General features: G+C 39.1%; 9 protein-coding genes across 9 annotated transcripts; 4 read left to right on the forward strand and 5 right to left on the reverse strand.

The window, feature by feature from the left end:
* Positions 1 to 3,124: 3,124 nt before the first annotated feature.
* Positions 3,125 to 4,189, forward strand: ATC70_011832 (uncharacterized protein; the record flags this gene model as incomplete). The annotated part of the gene is made up of 6 exons (XM_064831017.1): positions 3,125 to 3,296; positions 3,357 to 3,561; positions 3,637 to 3,656; positions 3,722 to 3,778; positions 3,835 to 3,873; positions 3,942 to 4,189. 6 exons carry the CDS (start codon positions 3,125 to 3,127, stop codon positions 4,187 to 4,189), a joined length of 741 nt encoding a protein of 246 aa, XP_064679930.1.
* Positions 4,190 to 4,313: 124 nt separating this feature from the next.
* ATC70_011833 (uncharacterized protein) lies at positions 4,314 to 6,372 on the reverse strand (the record flags this gene model as incomplete). The annotated part of the gene is made up of 10 exons (XM_064831018.1): positions 4,314 to 4,609; positions 4,661 to 4,694; positions 4,762 to 4,856; positions 4,940 to 5,144; positions 5,208 to 5,395; positions 5,463 to 5,569; positions 5,641 to 5,686; positions 5,763 to 5,776; positions 5,836 to 6,088; positions 6,147 to 6,372. The coding sequence occupies 10 exons, from the start codon at positions 6,370 to 6,372 to the stop codon at positions 4,314 to 4,316; spliced, it is 1,464 nt and encodes a 487-aa protein (XP_064679931.1).
* A 1,400-nt stretch (positions 6,373 to 7,772) lies between these two features.
* On the forward strand, positions 7,773 to 9,598 carry ATC70_011834 (uncharacterized protein; the record flags this gene model as incomplete). Its single annotated transcript, XM_064831019.1, has 2 exons — positions 7,773 to 8,046; positions 8,106 to 9,598. The coding sequence occupies 2 exons, from the start codon at positions 7,773 to 7,775 to the stop codon at positions 9,596 to 9,598; spliced, it is 1,767 nt and encodes a 588-aa protein (XP_064679932.1).
* Positions 9,599 to 10,077: 479 nt separating this feature from the next.
* Positions 10,078 to 11,680, reverse strand: DAL2_2 (Allantoicase; the record flags this gene model as incomplete). The annotated part of the gene is made up of 4 exons (XM_064831020.1): positions 10,078 to 10,609; positions 10,672 to 10,739; positions 10,808 to 11,452; positions 11,510 to 11,680. The coding sequence occupies 4 exons, from the start codon at positions 11,678 to 11,680 to the stop codon at positions 10,078 to 10,080; spliced, it is 1,416 nt and encodes a 471-aa protein (XP_064679933.1).
* Positions 11,681 to 12,116: 436 nt separating this feature from the next.
* On the forward strand, positions 12,117 to 13,711 carry SPC98 (Microtubule-nucleating Tub4p (gamma-tubulin) complex component; the record flags this gene model as incomplete). The annotated part of the gene is made up of 6 exons (XM_064831021.1): positions 12,117 to 12,128; positions 12,182 to 12,239; positions 12,296 to 12,403; positions 12,471 to 12,841; positions 12,902 to 13,631; positions 13,689 to 13,711. 6 exons carry the CDS (start codon positions 12,117 to 12,119, stop codon positions 13,709 to 13,711), a joined length of 1,302 nt encoding a protein of 433 aa, XP_064679934.1.
* Positions 13,712 to 14,583: 872 nt separating this feature from the next.
* ATC70_011837 (uncharacterized protein) lies at positions 14,584 to 16,391 on the reverse strand (the record flags this gene model as incomplete). Its single annotated transcript, XM_064831022.1, has 6 exons — positions 14,584 to 14,676; positions 14,733 to 15,058; positions 15,163 to 15,542; positions 15,635 to 15,945; positions 16,027 to 16,206; positions 16,281 to 16,391. 6 exons carry the CDS (start codon positions 16,389 to 16,391, stop codon positions 14,584 to 14,586), a joined length of 1,401 nt encoding a protein of 466 aa, XP_064679935.1.
* Positions 16,392 to 18,461: 2,070 nt separating this feature from the next.
* Positions 18,462 to 18,818, forward strand: ATC70_011838 (uncharacterized protein; the record flags this gene model as incomplete). The annotated part of the gene is made up of 1 exon (XM_064831023.1): positions 18,462 to 18,818. One exon carries the CDS (start codon positions 18,462 to 18,464, stop codon positions 18,816 to 18,818), a length of 357 nt encoding a protein of 118 aa, XP_064679936.1.
* A 53-nt stretch (positions 18,819 to 18,871) lies between these two features.
* Positions 18,872 to 19,123, reverse strand: ATC70_011839 (uncharacterized protein; the record flags this gene model as incomplete). Its single annotated transcript, XM_064831024.1, has 1 exon — positions 18,872 to 19,123. One exon carries the CDS (start codon positions 19,121 to 19,123, stop codon positions 18,872 to 18,874), a length of 252 nt encoding a protein of 83 aa, XP_064679937.1.
* Positions 19,124 to 19,241: 118 nt separating this feature from the next.
* On the reverse strand, positions 19,242 to 20,157 carry GND1_2 (phosphogluconate dehydrogenase (decarboxylating) gnd1; the record flags this gene model as incomplete). The annotated part of the gene is made up of 3 exons (XM_064831025.1): positions 19,242 to 19,592; positions 19,663 to 19,788; positions 19,858 to 20,157. 3 exons carry the CDS (start codon positions 20,155 to 20,157, stop codon positions 19,242 to 19,244), a joined length of 777 nt encoding a protein of 258 aa, XP_064679938.1.
* Between the last annotated feature and the right edge of the window lie 146 nt (positions 20,158 to 20,303).

The following is a 20,303-nucleotide window of genomic DNA, read 5'->3' on the forward strand; positions in this document are numbered from 1 at the left end:
AAAAATTATCAAAGTAGTAGTTTCTGTCTCTGTCTCATCCAATGTTTCTGTAACATAAACATCTACTATGAATGTAGTAGTGAAAGTGATGGCGTGTGATGTATCTTGGGAAACACCGTAGATATTTGTCAAATAAGTATCTAATTCAGCATTTGGTAATATTTATCTGAATGAGGGCTTTACCGTAGCGAGGCGAAGGTGCAAACCCACAGTATTCAAGCAGCAAATTCGATTTTTCATTTTCATTATTAATATACTTACCAACAACAAAACGCATCAAAATTTGCATGAATTCGCTTTACCAAAATCAGTTTTCCTCCTATTCGAACTAAAAATTGCACAGGCTATGGAACTACCCTTCCAGTAAATTACGGTTACCAAAGCTGTGATTCAGGCCGTGTAATTAAAAGCTATTATAAAGCAAAACACAACCAAATTTAGCAGCTTTCAAGCATTCATATCTTAACATATAGACCTTCCTGAGCCACCGGAATAACGCCAAACAATTGTATTCGAGTAGTAGTTACTTTCTGACACCTTTGCTCAACTTTTTAGGGATCAAAAAAAAAACATTGGCAAAAACTAACCAAAAAGCATGAGATACCCCTCATGGTTTTCCATCGAATATCAAACGATCGCATTTTTTGCCTTGAAAAAATGAAGGCTTTGTATTATGATATATTAAATCAAAATGTTTCTCCAGACCCAAAGCAACCCCTAAACCTACTTTTATCAGGTCTTCATATGCAAAATTTCGACATTTTGGCCAACAACCTTATTTCATATTTTTTTTTTTAATTGCTCAATAAGTTCACTCAAAACATCTATTTTTTTTTACTTGGCATCATTAGGAGCGCCTTAAAAAGTACCCCAAGAGTGTATTAGGAAGCATTAGATGATAATCACAGTTTATATAGGCGAATATCATAAAATAGACTAAAGAAGTCGACAAAAGACAAAAGTTGGCCAATGTTGAACAAAAAACTGAGGTTCACTATATTTTAGCAGGCGGCGCTACTGCTGGCTGGCCCAAATACCTTTCTGATGATGCCAATAATGTTTGCGATGCTGATCATAGAATTGAAAGGACATCTGCTTAGCTTAAATATTTCTTCTGGGAGGTTTTACCTCATAAAGGTGTCTTTTGCAATGACAATATCTTAAAAATGTCGCTGTAGATCTTACACAAGTCCCTATATTTACAGATGGCCAGCTTTATGCCGCCATCTCAAGAGCAACATTAGCGATTGGATGCCTCCCCTTCCTGGCTCTGAAGATATAACCTTTTTTTTTTTTTTACTATTAATTGAATTGTTTAAAACCTACTTTATATCAGATTTTTATTGTCTCTGATTTAAAATGTCTTCAGCGAGAGCCGCAGAGCGGCTAGTGATAATGTACTCATCTTCATCATCTTCATCATTTTTTTTTTTTTTTTTACCTAATGTACAAATATCCAAATGTGAAAGTCATTCAGTTAAGAAGCAGGCCTTCTTCCAATGAAATTAACTGCCTGAGTCGTGTATTGAATGCAATCAAAGATGTACAGCAAATGGATCTGACGTTTTGGTTCCCTGCCAATGTTGCAATGGATGATGTGGGGCAATTTGCAGCCTCTCGAAATGAAACGCTCCAATTTCAGACGGAAGCTTTTGAAAGAAAAGACAGATGGGCAATGAAGGTTGACTGAGTCTCCTTTTAATGGTGCTACAACTAGTACACGGGCTATTCGATTTGCAATCAGTGTTGCTAAAAGATGATATATGAGTTTAGAATCATTTGCCTTGTTTGTGATATATTGACATTGGTGCAGTCAATTGAATACGATTACAAAATTCACGCTTTATATTTTCTTTTTTCGCTGCTGTCTTTCACCAAATGGCAACTATAAATCCGCTTCCAAAAGAGATTCTGCTCAACATCTTTAGACAAATAGGTACTGCTGCACAGACGGGAAAATGCAGATTAGTCCGTCGAAAATGGAGCAACCCTGCAGAGGTCATTATGATTGGCTGCAAAATCGTACTAAACTCGTTGGACAAAGCTATTCAACTCTATGGTCATTTGTGTACAGATATCACTAAAGGTAGATACATCAAGCATCTGCATCTGAAAATTGAGGGCCACAATCTACCTCTCATCTATACCCATCTCCTTCCTCTTGCATTCGCACCATCGATGGAATTACTTACAGGCACTGTTCACGCCAGAGGGGTTTTCATCACATTGATGCAAATTGCTCACAGCAGCACAACAGAATTCAACAAACTAAGCAAGCTACCTGATGGCTTAAACGGGCAAGGAGAAACAATCGTTATAAAAGCAATGATACGCTTCAGCTTCAACAGTTTGTTCTTTACCATTGGGACTTTTAGAAATGGATTGAATGGGAATGCTGTTAATTTGCTTGACAAATTCAGATGCTTGGAAACATTGAGACTTACGGGATATATTGATGATTGGAAAAACCTCGAATATGCATTGAAAAAGTGTGCAAATTTGAAGACATTGGCATTGGAGGAGGTTGCCATCAATGACAGTATAGCAAGCAAAACGAGTGTTGACTCATGGGTCAGAGACAATGTTTGATCAGAGTCATCGTTGGCAGTTATCACCATCCAAAACTTATACCCTCACCCTAATATGCTGGAATATTTAGTATACAAATATCCAAATGTCAGCATAATCAAGTTGAACAGTAGACTGTATCACACTAATCTCGATCCCTTGATTCGACATACTGGATGCAGTGGATGGAGTTGCTTCCAAAAACTTGGTATTCACCTTGCCACGTAATATAAATATCAAGGAAACCGTCAAATTTGCAAGATCGCGTCATGACAATATCAAATTCCAAATCAAACAGATTGACGGACAAGAAGAGCTTATCATGCATATCAAGTAACTAGCTTGCACAGCCTTCATATCAGTTGAAATCACCGCAATAGCATAGTAAAAACGAATAAAATCATGCTTAAATCTAGCCACTCGGCATCTCAATGCACCCAAATGTTTAAAGTGTGGGGTTGAAAAAGCTGCTAAAAATTAAATAGTTTGGCACCACCCTTGTTTTGAAGTGTCTTTTTTTTTTTTTAAAAATCTTTTCTTCACAACACAATTCGTCATGTTTGCTGCTCGTCGTATTGCTACCTCCATTGCTCCCCGCATTGCTCTCAGCACTTCTGCTGCTGTTCGCCCATCCCTGATGAGACCTGCCGTTCGTGCATCGACTGCTACTAGCATTGCACGCTTCTTGAACACCAGCGCTATTGAACAAAAGCGCGCTACTGTCCAACGTAAGATAAGCTAGAAAACTATCGCAAGCGCTCCTATGGATTCATGTAAATAATATATAGATCCTGCTCCTCAATGGTCTGCCAGTGCTCTTGTTGATGGCGAATTCAAAGAATTGGCTTTATCTGACTATAAGGGAAAGTTCGTCGTCATGGTCTTTTATCCAGCAGATTTCACTTTTGTTTGCCCTACTGAACTCTTGGCTTTCAGTGATCGTATTGAAGAATTCAGACAGAAGGGTGCTGAAGTTGTTGGTATCAGTGTTGAGTAAGTTGTGTATATACTGTATATGTGTGCGTGTGGGGTTTGATGTTTTGCTGACTGACATTGTATCTATTACAGCAACGTCCATTCTCATTTAGGTAAATTATAATAGTTGCGAATGAATGAAGGAAGCACTTTGACATTGATATATGTATATGTGTAGCTTGGACTAATCTCCCCAGAAAGCAAGGTGGTCTTGGATCCATTAACATTCCCCTCGGTAAGTTGGCTTTACGCATCGATAAAAATGTAGAGTGTAACTCATTTGTGCTGTAGTCTCTGATATTAAGAAGGAGATTTCCACCAACTACAATGGTAAGTTGAAGCAAGCATGATTTTTGGATGTATGAATTTGGATGATTGACAAAGAGTGAACATTGCAGTATTGATCCCTGAAGAGGGTTTGTCTCTTCGTGGTTTGTTTGTCATTGATCCCAAGGGTGTTCTTCGTATTAGTACCATCCACGATTTACCTATTGGCCGTTCTGTTGATGAGACTTTGAGAGTGATTGATGCTATCAAATTCACTGATGAACATGGTGAAGTTTGTCCCGCCAACTGGCAACAGGGCGATGCCACTATCAAGCCTGATCCCAAGGGTTCTCAAGATTATTTCAACAAGGCCAACTAAAAAAAAGTACTAATAAAAAGCAAATGGTTTATTGGATTCTAGGAGGGTTATTTGTTGTGTAGAGGGGGGGGTATATGTATACACATGGCGTGCCAATTGCGAATGGATAAAGCAGAGATGATATTTATACTTTTAGTTCACTGCTGCCATTTGTGTTTTGCATCATGTTTTGTTGTTGCTGTTGTTGTTGCTGCTGTTGCTGCTGTTGCTGTGTATAAGAACTGGAAAGTACACTACTGCTGCCACCACCTGTATTGTCCACAATGGCGCCATATCCTTTCATTCTTATTTTGATGCCTGTGGATTCGGAAGAGAGTGTGCAATTCAATGTATCAATGGGAGGTGTGCTGACTCGAATAGACGGTATAATGGATTGAAGATGTTTGTTTGGCACTCGATCGACCTTGATCTTTTTGTGAACTATAGCAGATATATTAGTCTTTGTATACATACAAAGAATTTGTATTTTACCATCCACAAATACATCCGTTTCATCCACAATTTCCTATATCATTTGCACATGGATAAGTTTTTCCGCCCATGTATCATGCCTATTAACAGTTGGAACTTACCTCTCCGATTAGCCCTTCAATCACATCTTCCAATGTAATGACACCCAAAGCACCCCCGTATCCACCAGGACAACTTGACACGATAGCCATATGACCTATGTTGTATGATACGCTACTGTGAGTCATGTGCGATAATAAATCTCCTGTATTCAACTCCCTCTCCCCCCCCTTCACTTACTTTTGCCCTCTTGAAAAAAGTTCAAAATGTCCAGACAGCTTGTTTCCGGAGACGTTTCTGGTAAAGCGCTCAACTGAAAATGACTCACGGGAAGTTTATCATCCACATCATAACTGATCAAGCTTTTCACAAGAAGCATTCCAATGTAATTGCAGCTATCTTCACATTCTTTGACGGGTATTCTTGAATAGCCGTTTCTGAGAATCTAATCCATGTAAGCATGATGAGTGCTGCTGATTCAAAGCAATGCACTTGTACATATCCCCACCTTTTGCACCAAATTTTTGTCCAGAATGGAATGAAACGATAATGTAAATACATCTTGGATGGGTGTCATGGCACTGGCAACTGTTTTTTCCCTGAGATCAAGTACTGATTTGATGATGTGCACCTCATCCTCTGTCAATCCCTCTATATCATCATCCGATTGGTGAAGCGATACCAATGTTTTCAAACCTGTTGAGCACGTTCATGTTAAACGGCTAATTTCAAAGTGCAAGAGGAGCTGTAAAACTGCACTGACCTGCTTTTTTGTAGATTGTCCCATGCGATTCGCCCAAAAAGTATTGTAACAAGTAGGATGCTGGATATGCGATTGGACACATCATGTACATGATGACCAGAACAATGCTATGGCATTGGTTGTGCATGAGTACCTGGTTCTTTTTTTTTTTTTTTTTCGGAATACAGCAACAACTTACGGCGAACATTTGGCTCCAATGGCTAGACCATATCGAACACAGATAGCTACATATAATTCAATGTCAAACATGAAACAGGAAACAGTTTTTTTTTTTTTTTTGTCAAAAAAAAAAACTCTTACATTGAGGAATCACTCTAAAAAAAGAAAGAACGTTAAACACGATTTAATTTAACCTTATTTCATACAGTCTTACTCTCCAAAGATGACAATTAAAGCAGTAGACAGCAAGACTGCCAACCATCCACCTCCTAATATGGAATCAAGCACAATGGGAAGTGTTTCATTGACAATAACGTTCGATAGCAGTAGCGTCACCAACACCCAGTATTTGCCTCTGTTCAACAGGTCAAGCACACGTGTAGCATTCTTCTTTTCAGACGCTGAGCCAGAGTGCACCATGACTTGAAGGTTAGTTTCATCAAGGCCCATCAGCCCCAATGTCAATCCTGCAACAACAAGGTGTTACTGCATTGATCTATTTCTTTCTAATTGTGTCTTTCTTACCAGCAAAAAAACCACCCATCAAGACAAGAATGACCACCATCGTCATACGCACAACATATTGTTCTGTGGTGGTGGTGGTTGTATCCGTATTACCGATAGCATGAATTGCCATCCGAGAGGAAGGAGGACTCGTTGGAAATGAGAATGCAGACCCAAGGAATGCCATCATCAACATGCGACATATGCTAAGACGTGCTGCTGTGTTTTGTATACATGTTGATTTCATCATAAAAATGAAAAAGGAAAGAGAAAGAGGTTGAAAAGAAAGAATGCAACAGCATTGTATACTCGTTTCAAACTAACTTTTTTGTTGTGGATCGTCACTATTTGTACAGTCCTTGCCCGCTTTTTTTTTTATGCAAATGCTATGATTATTGCTGATAAAATGTCTCCGAGTGATGAACATTACTGAATGCGATAAAAGTGCAGAGCCGTATTGCTTCTTGTCTTTGATGATAGGATTAACCCTTTGAATCTGGCTTGATGAGTATAGTAATCTCTTGGATGACTGCATCCATGTATCAAATCAGGGCACCTCCTTCATCAAGCTATTCATCAGATTATGCTCGGCTTGAGATCCTCCGTCGCATATATTAAACATACACTATCCGGCAGCCATATTAGGCTCTATCAAATATAGATTCACGCAGCAAAAAACAAACTAGACTAGTTAGACTAGGCCATAATGTTTTTTTCAACCTGCAATTGCCTTTTGAATTGGCTTCAAAACTATCGATTGCTTTCATGAGGATCGCATTTGGCCATCAGCCAAAACGATTTAAAGTTTCGCTCAATTTCTTGCTCGAAATAGAAATATTTAGCCTCATTTCGACTTCTTTAGTCTATTTTATGATATTCGCCTATATAAACTGTGATTATCATCTAATGCTTCCTAATACATCCTAAGGGTGCTTTTCAAGGCGCATACAATGGTAACAAGTAAGGTATATGTTTTGAATGAACTTATTGAGCAATTAAAAAAAAATATGAAATAAGGTTGTTGGCCAAAATGTCGAAATTTTGCATATGAAGACCTGATAAAAGTAGGTTTAGGGGTTGCTTTGGGTCTGGAGAAGCATTTTGATTTAAGATATACCATAGTAAAAGTCTTCATTTTTCAAGGCAAAAAAATGCGATTGTTTGATTTTCGATGGAAAACCATGCGGGTTAATTTTTGTCAATGTTTTTTTTTTTGATCCCCCAAAAAGTTGAGCAAAGGTGTCAGAAAGTAACTGCCAGATAAGAGCAATTGTTTGATGCTATTCTGACGAGCTAAAACGGCTTTTAACTCAAGAAACCGTAGCACAAATTCACTCAGATGTTGCTGTATCAGGGACACTAAGGACTGAAAAGGGACACTATCTGTATGCTGCTTGCCCGTACATGAAGTAGGTATATTGATATTGATGTAGAGCATTACATAAGAACCAGATCCACAGATAATATGAAGGGGTGCTATGTGTAGCTGGAGGGCCAAAATGAAGGTAGGAGGCAATCCAGGTATACTGTTAGGGTCAAAGATGCATGAAATCTTTTTGTTACACAACTCGGGCACGCCCCAGTCGTGAGTTTAAAGCTTTGTCCATTTGAAATTATTTCATGTTTCTTGTTTAACATGCTGTACAAATGAAATTTGAAGACGAGGATAAACGCGTCAAGGCCACTACCGAGGCATCCAGTCAGCCACTTTTTATCAAATTTCGATTGTCGCCAGCATTTAATGAGTATAGCGATGCTCGAGGCAAGGAGGAACTAGAGCTAGCAGTAAAGGTAGATGGCAATAACCCAGCTACAAGTGCCTCCAGTATAGTTCAGGGCCATGATAACGAAAGCGATGGATTGGATGATGTTTTTATCAAGATAGAGACGCCCGAGAAGTATAAAAAACTAGCATATGTTGGTATGTACTATGCACTCATGGTTGTCAGCTACACACAAAAGGCTAACTATGGCTTCCAGAATGTATCAACGAAGAGTATCATCATTATTGTAATCTATGTAATAGCAAGATGCCCGATCTAAAATCAGTACTAGACCATTTCGAAGCAACGCACCACATGGATCAGTTCAGACGCAGTGCTTTCAAACACGTAGAACTGGAACCCAATGTGCATGATCCTAATCACTATTGCCAAACTTGCGAGAAAACTTTCTCCTCGCATCTTAAATATCGCCAGCATTTGATATTCGCTCATCACATCATGTTTAAGCCAAAACAACAAGCATTGCGCAGCGACAATGTAATTGACATCAGCAATGACCAGCTTTTGCGCTGTCCCTTGTGCAAGACTTCTTGTCAAAGCAAACACGTATACGATCAGCATCTCACGCAAGACCACAACGTAAGTTTGTCTAGGCTGAGCATGGCAAGTAACATGAATGTTCTCCCTGACTGGAATGACCCGAATTTATATTGCCCTTCTTGCAATGCTACATTCCACACCCAACGAGCCTTTAAATTTCACTGTCGAAACATACACTGTATGAAGAGTCCAGGCAAATTTCCAAACAAAGGGTTGCCCGATATCAACGATCCCACACATCACTGCAAAGTTTGCAATATCACTCTCAAGTCAAAAAAGGTGTATAGACATCATTGTCGTTATGCGCACGGTGTGAAGCTCAGAAAGTCGTTTGCCTACCCAGACCTTACCCCTGACCTGTCAAACCCGGATCATTACTGTCAAACATGCGACAGGTTCTACAGCAGTAAACCATCCTACCAAAAGCATCTGATCCATATTCATCAGATGTCGCTCCAATCCAGCAATGCAAATATGGAACCAGATATCAATGATCCAAACTTTCATTGCCGTCCATGTGATAAAACTATGCGGTCCAAGCACCATTTCAAAAAGCATTTGTCCTTGGTTCATTCAATCAGTCAGGCAGGTAAAAAAGCAGCAAGTCACGCAAACAAGCCTGATATAGACGATCCCAATCACTACTGTCGAGTCTGCAAAAAGACATACGCAAGTAAATCTAGCTATCGATGTCATGCTCGCCATCAGCATGGTGTCAAGCTACGACAGAAAAAAGACCAAAACTTGCTTCCTGACCCCTTGGACCCCAACTTTTACTGCCGTGCATGTAAACACTCGTTCAAAGCGCTGCTTAGTTACAGGAGACACTGTCAACATGTGCACAGGATGTCTGGGGATCTTTTGGATCATCCTTTTGCATATCCAGATGCTGACATTGACTTGAACCATCCCAAGTTCCATTGCGCAAGATGCAACAAACATCTCAAATGCCGAAGCTCGTTCATTTGCCACTTGCGAATCATGCATGCCATTCAAATGCCCAAGAAGCACTTTGATGATCCAAATCTTGCCAGCAGCGGTAATGCAAAGTTTCAGTGCGCACAATGCGATGGGCACCTCTCTTCAAAGGCAAGCTTGGTAGACCATTTGACAAACATCCATCATATCATAAATGAGCTTGGTACTTGATCCGTTTAATTGGCATCCATGTATTTACAAATGTACACGTGGAGTCCAGTTGAAATATCTGTATGTAATGCTATAAGAATAAAATGGACTACCATTTGATGCCTCGATATGTGGCTACATACTTTCACTTGTTGCAACGAACGCTTAGCAAACAAGGACGCTTATCTCAGACACATTTTTACTAGGCATAAAGTGAGTCTAAAGCCAAGGCCATAAAACCCGAAAGACTTGGAGCCAGATATTGATTTCAGCTTTGGCTGCCAATCTTGCGAGAAGAAACTGGCAAATGATGCATCCTTTACTAGCACTCTTTACTAGAATCTGCGCTTTTTTTTTTTTTTTTTTTTTTTTTTTTTACTAATGTGTAATAAATACAACCTTCTCTTCAGTAGGTTTAAATTGCAAACATAGCATATTTGGGAGAGAGGGGGGGGGGGCTCTTTTATATATTAAATTCCGTCAAAACTATGCATGTCAGTCTAATTGGATTTCTCCAAATCTGAAATTGGTGGTGGAGGTTGCGAAAATAAGGAACGCGCAGACGGTTGCTGCTGTTGTGGTTGTGGTTGTGGTTGTGGTTGTTGTTGTTGTGGTAGAGTGCTAGGTAATTGAGTGGGCAATGTACCGCCATACGATTTATACAATGCAGATACCAAATCTGCTGGACTTTGATACGTTTGTTGTTGAGAGGCTACAGGTTGATACTGCTGTTGTTGCTGAGGAGGGTAGTATTGAGAAGAGGGAGCAGCAGCAGGCGTGGAGGATGGAGCGCCCATATAATCGTCCATCAAATCAGCGTAGCTTTGCTGTTGACGAGGAGGAGGAGGTGCATGCTGCTCATAAGCAGCCAATGCTGAATCAAAATCATCAGGAAGATCTCTTGCTGCTTTGCGCTGTTGATATCTCTGTTGTCCTCTTTGACGGGGTGGATGCTGTTGTTGTTGTTGTTGTTGTTGTTGTTGTTGTTGTTGCTGTCTATTCTTATCATCCACTGGTAATCCTCTCCTTTTCCTACATGGCCAAGGAGGCATATTAGTATCCACACATGTTGTACGATATTTGCAAAATCTTACATCTTCTTTTCTCTGTTTTTTCTCTGCTTATATTCCATTTCCTTTTCATCATCAGAAAACTCCAATTCCTACAAACATTTTCTGGCATTAGCACAAAAAAGCTCTCCTCCATAGCAGACCACAACACACAACTTACGTCTTCACCGACTTCTTCGTCATATACGTTACTAGCATCTGTGCCCTTGATTTTTCTCAATTTCTCGGTTTCCACAATTTGAGTCTTTTGATAGCTTGGAACAAAATAGACATCTTGGCCCACTTTTGCGAATTCCTGATTGATTTCCTTGGCATCGTTGAATCGCACAGAATAATAGGGGCGAGCAACAGGCCCAAATGTCTCGAATACTTCACCCATGACTTCTCTATTCTCGTACACCAACAATGAACCTTGATCCAGCGTGCTATACTCGCTGTGTGGTTTGCAGTGGATCACAATCACATTATCAATGATTTGAAAGATGGTGCCAGCAAAGATGATTTCGGTTTGAGCAGTCATTTCGAATTGAGGCTTCTCCACAACAATATCTACAATTTCATGTGCAGTCTTCACTATGCCATCAGGGTATTGTTCTTCATCTTCATCGCCCATAGCCTTTTTGCTGGTGGCGGTTCCCATCTCCTCATCATCATCATTGTCATCATCGTCACTGCTGCTGCTATCACTACTGCTATCGCTGCTGGCATTGCCTTCCTCATCACTTGAAATGTCAATGTCGCTGCTTTCGTATCCTTTCTCGGTCTTTCCGGCAATGGCTTTATCAAGGGTATCGTCTAATTCCATCTAGTCACCATACATATTAGTCGTTATGTTGATCACAAATGGATCATATTTGCTTACAGATTCAGCTTTGACAGATGAAGAATTGGGTGCTGCCTCAACGTTGGATGGTGCAGCTGGATCAACAGCCTTGGAAGACTCGGCTTGATCTGCCTTGACGATGGTAGCTGGAGGCAGATCTTGGGCAGCAAATTCAGAGGCTACAGCAAGATCGTCAGGAATTGTACTCATTGCAAAGGTGAAGAAAGAGTTGATGTATGATTGAATACTGCAAGAAAATCTTTTATCCAGGTAAAACAAGTCACTGTAAAGCAAGCAACCTGATGCATGAACAAACCAGAAACCTTTGTTGCTGTTCGGTTCTGCTGAGCTCTCAGCAACAGATCATTTGACCAAAGCTTCATACATCATCGATTGGTTACACTTGTAAAAAAAAAAAAAAAGCAACTGTTCGAGCTGATAAAATGCATGTATAATGAACAACGAGCTCGGACATGTGGTTTTTCCGATTTTCAAACAACAATGACGGAGTTGTCAATGAGTTTAATCTCTGGGCGATGATGAAAGGAAAATGGTGATGATGATATTATCTTTGGGGTTTCTCATTTTTTTTTCTTCTGCTTTTTCTTCTTTTCCGTTTCTATTTAACAAATCTACATATTACAAAATGAGTTGGAAAGTAAGTCTTTATCGAGGCAGCATGAGCAATGGCTAATACAAGTGTTTTATCAGGGTTTTCAAAAAGCTGTCAATCGCTTGCCGTATCAATTATTATCAAAGAAAAACGAAGGTAACACTCGCTCAATAGATAAAACTACCACGGCTCTCATGCGGAAATCATCATAGGCACCAAGGATGCCGAATACATGCAATTAGAGAAAGTATTCAACGAGTTTACCAAGCTTGTTGAAGTACTTGCCAAGGACGCTCGAATCTTTCGTGATAGCATTGCAGGTAAAACAAGGTGTTGAAATGCTATTTTTTTTTTTTTTTTTGGAAACTCAACATGTTTGCTTGATAGCACTCTTGTCTAATCAGGCCAACATGGCAGAATACTTGGCCGTCATTTATGATGCTGCTTTGGGAACGGAAGTGCCAGAGGGAATGGTTCAGAAACGATTCCAGCAGACACCGGCTCATCAATTACAGGCTGTCAATGACGCAGAGGCAGCAATGGCTTATTGCAGAGATGAAGTGTTACCAGAATTAGATGTGGTGGATCGAGATATTGTGCGACCTCTTTTGGAGTTGACTGAAATCATAAAGACAATTAACAAGACTATGGTGAAACGCAACCATAAATTGATTGATTTCGACAGACATCGCATTGCTCTCCAAAAACTGAATGCCAAAACAGAGCGAAGCTTTAGTGAAGAAAAGCAAATTTTCAAGGTGAGTGTGTTGTGCAGAATGTGCTGAAACGATTATTTGCTGAGGCATGTTGTCAAATAGACTCAATCGCAATTGGATACAGCAACACAAGATTACAACTATCTCAACGACATGTTGAAGTCTGAATTACCTCGTTTCTTTCAACTCAAGGCAAGCTTCATTCAGCCCGTTTTCGAAAACTTGTTCAACATGCAATCTCGCATCTATGGCATGATTTACGCTCGTTGTTTTGAGCTGCTGAATCAAAACATGGATGCATTTGTGACCAATACAATGGGCATCGAAGAAGGCTACAACTACCGCAAATCGCAGCGTGATGTACGTGCCGAGTTTGAGAATATGGATTTGCTGAAATCTGGCGGAAAGGCTTGGTTAGCTGTTTCTGGTGGTGCTAACAACAGCAAATTATCGCTACAAGAAAGAGCTGCTCTCAAAGCAGCAGAAGCTAACGGTGGAGGCACCAGTCCCAACATGGGCAATACCAATAGCTATGATCCTTACTACAATCAAAGTGCTCCTGCTGCTCCTCCTGCATATGGTCAAACAGGTGTGACATTGGATTCAACACCCATGGGATATGAAAAACAACCTGCTTATCAGCATCCTGTAGCTCCAGTGCAACAACACAATCAACCAGCTAAATTTGTGGTGGCATTGTATGATTATACTGCTCAGGCTGATGGCGACTTGAGCTTCAAGAAGGATGATCGAATCGAAATTATTGAAAAGACTAACGATACAAATGATTGGTGGACAGGTAGATTAAATGGTATTACTGGTGTATTCCCAGGTAAGAAAGATGCATATGTGGGAGAGCTGTTGCTAATGCAATTTGCTGTACATGTAGGCAATTATGTTCAAGAATTTTAGATTTTTGTTGGTGTAAATTATGTATATGTAGCATGAATAAATTTTAGGTGTACATTTACTTGACTGCTTGGTCTTGAAGCAATTTCAAGTGATTTCTTTCTCTTTCGAAAGTATCGCAAATAAGATTAAAACTTAAAATTTTCTTTGCATGATGTATTCCAAAACATCAGACTTCTTTTTCGAGTCGAGCTCTCTATTTGATGCAATGTTTTTAAATGAAATCCTTGATATGATAACATTCCATTTCCATGGTTAGGGTGAATTAGATCAGAGCGGCGAATCATGCACGTCTCCAAAAAAGGTAATCTGTACCCCTGAATCTTGTTTTAATGTTCATATCCCGATAAAACTCGGTCTTTTTTTTTTTTTTGATCTACTGGAAATTTTGTGTAAAGCCTTCAAGGCTTGATGTATTTCGACGATTGTCACCATCTACAGCAGTTGCATAGCATCAATACAAAGCACAATGGTAGCTACTTTTTGTTTGTTATATAAGTGATTTATTGTAGTTTGCAAAGAAAAAGGAAAATGAAAGAAAAAAAAAAAAGAAAAACTAAAGCAAAATGTGTGTGTGTGTTGTTGAAGAATTGAAAGAATAAATATGTATGTATATCAAGAATAGAGAAGTGAACATAGATAAAAAGTTACATAATTTTTGTAGAGGGGGGAAAAAGAACTTTGGGAGATTTTTCGTGGATCTTTTTTTTTTTTTTTTTTTTTTTTTTTTGGTATGAGATGTGGGCATAATGAAGAGAGATATAAAGGTTTTTTTTTTGTGTGAAAAAAATGGGTATAGTGGGAGGAGGTCGTAGAACGGCTTGAGAATATAAAAGGTTGAGGATCATACACATATTGTTTCTTTTTGCTTCTTCTTAACATGTAGGTAAAACATGATTGACGAATCTTGCAAGCTCAACAGAGGTTGAACACTTCAATAATTTGCTTTGAACATGAGCATCGATTTCCTATTGACAAACGGATGTTAGTTGAGATTCAATGCATTGGGTGAGACAAAACTTACGGAAAGAACATCCTTTGCTGTGGGTCTTGTTTGTGGTACTTCGTCTAATAACCAGGCAACCAAACCACGCATGTACATGGTAGGATAACTATAAGTGAATGTTGGACTGGGTTCAGTCAAGACAGTGGAGAATAATTCCATTTCATCCTTAATAAGATAATGGGGAGGAACACGATCCATCATTTCAATGACGGTGATACCAAGTGACCACATGTCAATCTTTTCATTATAATATTGTTCCCGAATAACTTCGGGTGCCATCCATTTGCTTGTACCCAGTCGGTCACGATTACGTTTGGTTGTACGAGTAGCCAGCCCAAAGTCAGCTATTAGTGGTTTTAAAGTTAGTAATCTGCTGCAGTATACACGGAACAAAAAGTGTATTGTTCACACAAGAAAAAAAAAAAAAAAAAAAAAAAAAAAAACTTACCCAGCTTGACTTCACCATTCCAGCCTAGTAACAGATTCTCACATTTAATGTCGCGATGAATGAATCCCTTTGAATGCAAGTAATGCAAAGCCTTGAGGGTTTCACAAGCAATATGGATAGTATGTTCTTCAGGAATACCACGTTGACAGAGTACAGCAAAGACAGAACAACGCATCAAGTCCATAGCCATCCAAACATCATCACGCCACAAAGTCACCTCACGAAGTCGAATCAAATTTGCGTGACCAGAAGACATGATACGGAGTTCTCTTACGATGGCTGCTTTATATTCACGATCGGGGTCTAGTCGACATCTTTTAATAGCTAAATGAAGGTTCTTTTTGTACTTGTGAGTAGCACGTACGACGGAGCCGTTTACACTAATAATAAAAAAAAAAAAAAAAAAAAAAAAAAGATGAGTCAGTACACAACTACCAAAAAAAAAAAAAAAAAAACCTTTTAGAATACATACCCTGTGCCGACTTCTTTAAATCCAGCATACTTGTTACGAGGATCCAACGTAGATACGGAAATCTTCTTTTGATGTGATAGAGCTTTACGAATTCTTCGTTCGAATTCATTTTCAGAGCGTACAAGAGGAGGTAATTGAGGAATTTCTGTGGTGGGACCTACAGGATACCAACGTCTCTTTTCTGCGAATTTATTGCTGGATGGGTATTCACGTAAACTGAATGTATTTTCTTTGTAGGGCTCTGATTTTAAGAAACAATCAGGACCAAATACATTTGGGATTTCGTAGAAACCAGGAGGACGCCAGATTTCCTGCAAAAAATGAAACAAGTTAGTTTTTTTTTTTTTTTTTTCTATCCGGTGCAGCTCTATATACGATATAGTAGAAAGTACCTTGGTTACGGCAGTATTATTATTCGATGTTGAACTGTAATAAGATGGTTGACGAATACAACCAGTCGATCTACGTTTCAATGTCATATCAACCATTAAATTGGGTTTGTCGGTTGTGAGCGACCTTGATTTACGTAGTTGCTTTTGGTTTGTTGGAAGCGAGCTTCGTTTATCAAAAACCTAGTAGCGTATATGTTTGTTAATACCATTGTGTATATAACGTGTGTGAGAAAAAAAATTTCTCTAAATCTTACATTGGCATTTCTTTCTTGGTCTTTTGCAGCAGCAAGAATATGTTTACCAAACTTTTGGTGATTGGAGGATGTCAAAGTATTATTGTTTGTATTATGAGTGATATGAATCATGTTGGTGATTGAGGATTAAGTATGAGAGAGAAAAAAAAAAAAGTCTATAAGTTGTGTTTGTATCTGTGATTTGAATATGAGAGTGTGTTCCTGATTATTGAATCATGCAATTGGGATGTGAAAAAATGAGTTGATCCTCTATTTTTTTTTGTTGTGAGAAAGAAAGAAAGAAAGAAAGAAAGAAAGAGAAAAAAAAAATGTAAAAAGAGACCCCCTCTTTTAAATAACCCTATTTTATAATTTTCTTGTGTACAAGCAAAGAGTACACATGTCGTTTTGCACCTTCTGAGTTTGAGATCATGCCTTGTGAAGGGCATTGATCCAATGAAATCACTAGTACCCTGTGCCTTGACCAATAAAAATGGCATTGAATTCATTGATTTGATTTGTTTTTAGTGTTTGCTTTTATAATTTTAATGTTGTATGATATCTTTTATTGTGTGTGAGATTTCCTTGACCAAAACAAATCCATCTGCATCGCCGCGCTCTGATGGAATTGTTTGCGCCGTTATTCGTGCACTCAATTAATTTAACTCAGTGATATTTTAATTGTAGCTCATCTTCTCGGTTGGATTCAATGTCAAAAGCCCGAGTGCAATGGTGGTAAGTGTATCATGGACAGCATTTGAAAGCACGGTGTTGATGACCCGAAAAAGGATTCCACGTTTTATTGATTGTATCATTGTGTTTGATGCCTTAAAAGTAAACTTGTTATACCTGTATGTTTTTATATAGTAACAGTGGGATAGTCATTGACATTGGACATGTCCTGCAAGTGTTTTCATTGCAACTGGCGATGGAGGGAAAAAAGGTTAATGCTGTCAATAAGCTGGAATAGACATTTGATGCGGATAGTAAAGAAAAAAGCAGTGATCATGACACACATGAATGCACGTACTTGGGAGTCCAGTGGCATTTCTCTACTTGGCATGCTAATTGACGGCAAAAACCATGTATGATCATCAGTCATGGATGAATCTTTTGCTGCCTTGTGATGTTTCTTTTGTTCCATGCATAGTTCTTCTCAGTTAACACTGTTCTAAGGATTGACCTTGGCATACTATAATGACAGTGTTCTAGTTATAATCATAATATCACCACACAACTCGGATACACGTCGCTAGCGAGTGGTACAATAGCCATCATTTTATATATTGAAAAACGTGGGCCAAATATTGCAGTGATACATGATTGTTGATCAATTCTGTAAATATGACACTTTGTGTTGAACAAAGACTTGATACACGTGGAGTGTAATATACTATCGATTCCACATGGCTCTGCTGTCTGTGCTTCCAACCATCATCTTGAATAAATCGTTAAACATTCATTCAACTCGGCCTACTGCCTTTCTAGTAAAACATTTATCTGACTGATCATTCTGTACATTTGTTCAAAGGAGGCGAGAGAAAAAGATATTTTTACGGCTTTGTTGAACTCTTTTTGTTTCAAACCCTTTCTATCATCAATATGCTCTACGATGACGAGTATGATTGTCTATTCAAAATTGTGCTCATTGGTGATTCCAATGTTGGTAAATCAAATCTGCTCTCCAGATTCATAGTATGTGTAATAATCACCTGTCAAACAGCAGATGGCTAAGCTTATTATTAGTCGAATGAATTCAATATAGAATCTAAGAGTACGATAGGCGTCGAATTTGCAACAAAGAATCTTGAAATAGGTAATTGGGAAGCATGTCAGTAGTCAGCCTATATAGTTACACAAATGACAATGGTTTTTTGAAAGATGCCCATACCGTCAAAGCACAGATTTGGGATACAAGTGGGCAAGGAAGATATAGGGCAATAACTGGATCGTAAGTATTGAATGTGCCATTTATGAGTCAATATAGCACACTATATTTATACAAACATCATTCTTAGCTATTACCGCGGTGCCGTGAGTGCTTTGTTAGTATATGGTAAGTCGGCACACACACATACACACACACACACACACACACACACACACACTTGATCAAATGTAATACTCATGTGTGAATAAAAGACATTACACGTTCGAGTTCTTTTCAGAATGTGGAACATTAGCTGAAAGAATTGCGAGATCATGCTAATCCCAATATTGTCATCATGTCGGTTGGCAATAAAGGTGAATTTGAGTGAATCGAGTCGCCTAGTGAGTACAGAACACGGTGGCGCATTGGCAGAGCATGAGGGCTTTTTATTTGTAGAGACATCTGCATTGAATGCTACCAATGTGGACAAGGCTTTCTCCACTATATTCGATACCATTCACAGCAGCTTGCCAAAGAAACAAAACAATGCTCAAGAACAACTGAGCCGACCTTCACTAGGCGAGAAGATTCAATTGAGACCCTCAAGTGTTAGAGGTGGGCATGGTGGTATACATGGACAAAGCTCGAGAACAACAGCAGCAGCAAAAGAAGGAGGAGGATGCTGTTGATTCAAGCAACTTTATTTACAGTTGTACATTACTATATCTTTATCTACATTGAATTAAATATCATTCAAGTCTCGCTTGATGCTTCTTGGAGAATGCTGATGCTGAGTAGCATGACCGAAACCAATATGTTCTTTTTCGGGTGCACTATTTTGATGCTGTTGATGGGATTTTTGACTTTGAGAGGCGGCAGAAGATGAGGAGATGCCTTGATTGTCTTGCAAGGATGATTTGGAGTCTTCAGTCCAAGGGACGTCGACAGTACCATGACCAGTAGAAGCTTGTTGTTGTTGTTGTTGAGAGTTCATTTTGTTTATTAGATGGATAGAATGAAGAAAAAGAAAAATGCAAATGAGAAAAAGTTCAAGGTTTTATACAATGATGCGATGACAACGATTTGATAGGTTTTGTTGGCTTAAATAAGAGTTAAATTAACTTTACTTTTTTCTCCTTCAAATAGTCTCGTACGTCACTATAGCGTAATATGTAGATATCATTGGGCTCAAACAAGACACTATCATTATTGATCTCTACATGGCCAATATCGCTTAGGACACGACAAAACACAGGGGCATCCAGATTGGGTTCCACCACCATATTCATGTCGACCGAGATTTCGTCTTGTTTATGTTGTGATCTGGGCAATTGATGCAAAAATGAATCGTGGTTGTGGCTTTCAATCAGTTCTTGGTATCGTCTAGCATATCCAATCTCCTGAGATGACAATAGTTCCTTTAGATCAGGTTGGCGAAGTAGATGCAATGTATATTTCTCAATCTAAACGAATCTTTGATATTAGACTCTCACCCTACAAACTGTCAAATCCCACGCCATCACTCCTACTTGCCTTCCATAATCGACATCTCAAATAACTTTTTAATAAATACTTGACTCGCTCGATTTCTGTCTGATACAGCATACTCTCAAACTTGTTTTCTTTTTGTGATTCCATGGACTCCATGATGTTTTCTGCCTAAGCGTGTATGTCATTGATGGTGAGTACTCTGACACACACCCACCCACCACCATAAAAAGAACTTACCTGTGTCTCAATGGCTAAAATCAAGGGCTCTACAAGTGCGTGTTCATATGGCAATATTTCAGGTGCATTACGCTCATCCATCCAAATCTTGGTCAATGAATCAATGGTACCTCCCATAGGACGACTGATAATGCCATCGTTGCCGATACCATAAGACGAAGCCTCAAAATCTGAAGGTGCCTGTGTATCTTCGAAATTGGAATAGTCATCCTCGTTGTGGTTGATGGCGTTCCTGATAAAGGTTGGTAAGGAAGAGTCCATGAAACTTTCTGGTTCCTCAGATTGTGATTGTGATTGCATGTTTGATGTGTCTAAAAGTAGATGAAAAGAAAAGCTTATGTTCAAGGACGTGTAATTTTTTTGGTCACCTCCCCCCCCCCACCTCCTTTATATTTTAGTGGTGAAATATGGAGTGCCACTGCTGGCGTTTCATTACAAGTCCGTTG

The sequence above is a fragment of the Mucor velutinosus genome (genome assembly GCF_035048745.1).
Source record: "Mucor velutinosus strain NIH1002 chromosome Unknown tig00001566, whole genome shotgun sequence".
NCBI classification, from domain to species: Eukaryota; Fungi; Mucoromycota; class Mucoromycetes; order Mucorales; family Mucoraceae; genus Mucor; species Mucor velutinosus.